General features: G+C 38.1%; 1 protein-coding gene across 1 annotated transcript in view; it reads right to left on the bottom strand.

Moving 5' to 3' along the window:
• Positions 1 to 226, bottom strand: part of ZC3H15 (zinc finger CCCH-type containing 15) — a 9,001-nt gene extending 8,775 nt beyond the window's left edge. The window contains exon 1 of the mRNA XM_026033728.1: positions 26 to 226. Within this exon, the coding sequence (XP_025889513.1) occupies positions 26 to 226 (201 nt within the window). The remainder of the gene's footprint in view (positions 1 to 25) is intronic.
• Between the last annotated feature and the right edge of the window lie 5,175 nt (positions 227 to 5,401).

The following is a 5,401-nucleotide window of genomic DNA, read 5'->3' as shown; positions in this document are numbered from 1 at the left end:
GGAAACCGCTCGTGACGCCACCAACCGCGGGGCACGCCGGGAAGGCCGCGCCGGGCGCTGCGCATGCGCAAGAACACCCTGAGGGCCCGGGCGGTCGCGGCTGAGGTGTAGGGGCGGGGCGAGCGTGTGACGTCAGAGGCTCCGCCCCCGTAATGGCGGGCGCGGGGGGGTGCCATTTTGGGAGGGCARTGGGGGAACCCCCGGGGTGGTCGGATTGGAGCCGCATCTTCCCGCTCTGCCGCAGTGAAATCAACACACAGTTATACATGAGAAATAAGGCTTCCTGTGTAAGAACAGGAGAGGCCGCTTGGTGCAGTTTGGAGGCAGGGTGCAGAGCTCCGCGGGCAGTGGGTTTCCCGAGTCCTGCTCCCGTGTGTCCTCCTTTGCACTCGGCAAATCATCCCTCAGGCCCTGCCGCGGCACCTGCCTAAAGTAACCGTGCCTCGTGGCATTAAAAAAAGACGTAGAGAGCAGGTTGTTGCCTTAGTTCCAGTTCATGTTTAACCCTTTGTCCCCACGAAAGGGGAAGAATGAGTATGCTGCAGCACCATGGAAAGCGATGTTTCAATGAAAATATGTACATATATTGTCAGGTGAATGCATTGTTTGCATTTATTTTTAAAGGAGCTAGTTAAATTTTTCTGAAAGCAAGAGTGAGCCTATTGAAGCTTCCATGGGAGGAGCTGTGTAGCTACATGGCGGCTGAGCATGTGTCATACAAATGCTTTGCTCGTTACTCTTCTCTCCACCCAGATAATTGTACATATAAACAAAAAAACAAAACAAAACAAAACAAAAAAGTCTCATAAAAGTTTCAGTGGTAGAAAACTGGTAAGTTTAGCCATGGACTAGCAACTGATATAGTTGACTAGAGGTATAGTTAGTTCTCATAAACTGCACAAATACTTGCCATATGTACAGTCTGATTGAGCTGGAATGAGAGGACTGAGGCTAATACAAGGCACCCTTTCTGATTACTGCCATTGGCTTTGATGTGCTAGAAATCGTGCATAAAGGCAGTTACAAGTGAACCCAGAGAGAGGACAAAAATTATCCTAAGACTTCAGTCTTCATCAGAAGGACACTAAAATATTTTGAGTATCCGTGACATGTGTGAGAGAGTCACACATGAGAGAATTTGAGAGAATTTACATGAATCTCAATAGCTTTTAAATTGCTCATTTTGCTTATGGTCATTATTCAGTAAGTCRTTTACAAGAACAGCCATAAGGTGTCAGAATTTCCACATGTTATAGAAAATTGCCCAGAAAAATTTGGGTACAGTTTGTACGGYCAAATTCTACTGTCATTTACAGAATAATTGCAAGGGTTCACAAATTGCAAGTCAGGTTCCCAAAAATCAGAAGGTAATGAATTCTTTAAGTAAATTTTAGCTTTAAAAGGAGTTCATCTGATGACTTTTCATACCTGGCATGATGGGCAGAACTAAAGCAAAGGATGTTTTCGTTACAGAATATAAAAAGTGAGATTTTAACGTTATTACTCATCAATGATGATATCATTTAAAGTGTGATTTCATAAACTTGTAAGGCCTAAGCACCATGCAATTTCCTATTTACAAACATGAAATTACTCTTGTCAATTTATGCCATATTAAGTACGTTAAGAATTGACTAATAAGAAATTGCAAAGGGAGATGTCAGCGTGGAATCATTATGCGCCAAGACCAGYAAAGGACCTGTCTGCTGAACATTCCTGTTGCCGATCTGGAATTAATTATAACATGCATGGCACAAAAAATAAATGGCTTGGTAAATAATAAAAACAAATACAGGATATTTTGGACCATTTGTGGAACTGTGCTAATACAAAATGTTTTTTTAGCCTGATGTAAGGTTTTATGTCTGAAAACAAGACATTGAGTTATGGAAAAAGGATTCCTTTGTTTTTAGGCTACTTTCTGGAAAGTACGTAACAATACAACATGAACATTTAGTGTGGCACTTTGGCAAAGAGAACCAGTTCGTGAATAATTGCATAAGCTGATATGCTGGGAATATTTATTTGTGGAAGGAAGGAAGTTTGACACTGCATGTCAGACATCCATGTCATCGTGTGATCTCCTTGTTAGAGACCTAACTTGCTGCAGAAGGATTTTGAAAAAAAATGGGAAGAGTACCAAGGCAGCCAACAGTCACACTTACTCAAGAAATGGARGAAATGTCTCCTCGGAAAAAAAACTCTAGTTTCTCTAGAAATCTCTAGAATTGCAAATCTCTTTGCATTTGTATATGCAGAAGCAAYGCACACTTGTTCTATGGACATCTGCATTGGTGATATCAATATTAGGCACCCAACTCCTCATAAAAGGCTTTTGAAAAATTAGAAGAATTTTAAAAATATTTCAAAATACAGGAGACTAATTTATTAATTTGCATGCATAGGTCRTATATACCCACTTAGGTGCCAGCAGAAATTATTAATTGCACACAGCAATTAGAATTCTGCTGTTTTCATGTTGAAGCCTGGGGGAGCTGCTCTGTTTGAGCTTATTAGCAGGGATTAAAAATATGATAGGACATTGCTCATCTACCTTGATTTACTTCCTTTGTCACTCGCAACTCTGCCTTCTTCTAAAAGGATGAGATAAACTAAATATTAAAACACTGTTGATTTCTTTGCAAGATACATGCCTTGCAAATAAGTAAGAATTTTTCAATCTCCAATTTTCTGTGCCTTGTGCACTTCATAATTCTTGTGCGGTATAAATGCTAAATGTGGTGCAATCTTTGTATGGCCTAAGTGGTCGCCCAAAGCAGAATGTGGTGCGTAATGAAGAACCATTTTTTTTTTCTTTTTTATTTCTAGCGCTATAATAATTTTTTTTCTTTTGTTAAATGCAGCAATAGTATTTTCAGTTGCTTATATAAAATAGAAGTATTAGAATTTTTTTTTTTTTGGCAGGTTTGTGGACTTAAGTTCTATACTGGAATTTTGTAGAGCATTGTGCTGTTGTATACATGTTCTGAGTTTCTGACACCTGTGTTTTGACTCTATTGCAAATAATACTGTCTGTGCAACTAGTTTTAAAATGTAGAATGAAACAAATGTCCTGACTTACTCAAATCAATGCAATTGCATGAAGTTTTTGCTTTTTTTTTTTTTTTTTTTTTTTTTAGTCCGAATTGCTTTGCTCAGTTCTAATTATCAGGGAGAAGGATGCAGAGTTAGCTTTGTTTTATTATGCCTTTAATGGAGCACATGTGACTCACCACCTTCAGCAAATCTAGTGATTTGTAGTGTCTATCCATACTGAGAAGAGCAGTGTGTTTTAGGATAAGGCCAGACACTCCTGAAGATGGCAGTAAAGGTCTTCTTAAGTAGCGTAGAAGTTAGCTGTGGTGCAAAACACTACTGCCTTTGCCATGTACCTCATTCCATCAGTATAAAGATTCCAGTAATCGCTAAAAGAATGAAAAATCAGTTTGCAGATGCCCTTTTGGGCATATTTTAAGTTTTCCTTAAAGCACCCTGTTGAATTGTTCTCTATCATTATACACAGAGTACTTGTCCTAATATGTTTTATGTGTGTCTCGATGAAATTCCAATTAAGCAGCTACAGAGTAGGAAAGCTAAGGTATAATACTAGTAACAAAGGACTACATCTGAGAGAATCTTAACATGGAAACACTGTACATTTCTTACCTGATATCCAATTTTGATTGATCGTTTATCAGTTGAYCTGCCAACGCCTACCGATAGCAGCCTGATTAGCTCCATTCTGCAATAGGTACGTAGGGTACCAAGGCATGGGTASCTTGTGCATTGCATTGTACTTGAAGATGCTTTCACACCATCTTATCAAGGATTACGCAAGGAATAAGACTTGAGCGATGCAGAGTATTACTCATTTTGCTCTACACACTCTACAAGTTGATACAGTCAACAGCATTTTGTGTGTGTTGTATGTATGTATATATATGTGTGTGTGTGTCATTTACATTTACATATAACTTGATCTGTATTGGAAAATAAAGAGCAATTAATGAATAAAGAAGAACTTTTCTCTCTGCACTTATGTATTTTTTTTATTGATGTTACTCAAAGTTATGCATGTGCATTTAAACAGTGGAAAAAGCAGCCATAATCTTAGTTAAAATATGTGTTTTATTTTGAAGCATTTCTGATAACCAGCGTGTTTGAAAGTGTAAATCAGAGCAGCCAGTTACCCGGTAACCAGTTTCCTAAGTGAGTTGCATTCTCTCTCTCAAATTCACTTAGCATCATGAAAACATTAATTCAAACGGACTTTTTAACTGACTCTTCTGTTATCTCAGTATAAAAAGAACAGAATAATTCTATACATCTAAAACTGGTCCTTTTCAAGCAATYATAAAGAGCAGATCAGTGGCTGACAGAAAATTATCATTTCAACGGAGAGGCCATTTTACGTAGTGCCACATAAAATAAGATTGAAGGTGTATCTGTATTTCATTTTTTTTTTCTCAGATTTCTGTGAAATTAAATAAAACAGTAGCAATAGAGCATGAGTTGTGGTATGTTGAAAATTAGCTCTGAGGACCTCATCTCCAAATGAATGATGATCTGTCCTTTTTTCCTAATGAAAAGCTTGCTAGCAAAAAACGCCTGCGGTGAGTAGTCTTCTTGTTGACTGACRTTTATTATAGAGCACAAGAAAATAGCTCAGTTACCTTCTGAAATAAAAAACTGGCGTCATTCAATTAATGATCAAAGATTCCTGGGCTCTCATAGTCAGCTTCTCCTCCTCTTTGGGAAGAAAAAAAAAGGAAATTTCTGAAACACAACCCCAAAGCCTATTTCTCTTTCCTACTGGGCAAGTCTAATTAACCTGGATCATCCAAATTTATCTTCCTTTCCCTTTCTTTGGGAAAACCATCACCTGCCCTCCCAGGCTGGCAGACTATGGACTTGCCCCCCACCACAGAATCATCTGAACTTTACGTTCAGGGTCTTTATCCTCTTCCTTCCCATCACCTGTGATAAGAATCTGTCAGTTAAAAGCGCTTTAAAAGAAAATTACTTAGTTATTTTGTGCTGCCGAGCTAAGCAGGTATATAATGAGAGATTATAATGAGATACCAAAGTRCTTATTTTTTTACCCAGTGAAGCAGAAACATAATTGTAGGGTGATACTGGCCTATTAGGAAAATATTTGCTAATGCTTATATAATGCAATTTAAACTTTTTATTTTTAATGCACCCAGTACTGTCAAACATCCAATTTTCTACTGAGAAAAGTGTAATTAGGGATTCTTTAAAAGATCTAAATTCTTCAACCTTTCAGTGGAATTTTAGATGTGAAGTGCTTTTGTAAACCTCATCTCATCAAAAATGTCTATRTGACATGATCACTTTTATAAAGTGAGGCAGAGCTGTCGGATAACTACTCTGTGAATGT

This window comes from Nothoprocta perdicaria, unplaced genomic scaffold, assembly GCF_003342845.1.
Source record: "Nothoprocta perdicaria isolate Ctin4 unplaced genomic scaffold, notPer1 scaffold_132, whole genome shotgun sequence".
NCBI classification, from domain to species: Eukaryota; Metazoa; Chordata; class Aves; order Tinamiformes; family Tinamidae; genus Nothoprocta; species Nothoprocta perdicaria.
This window is presented reverse-complemented; position numbering and strand designations above follow the sequence as displayed.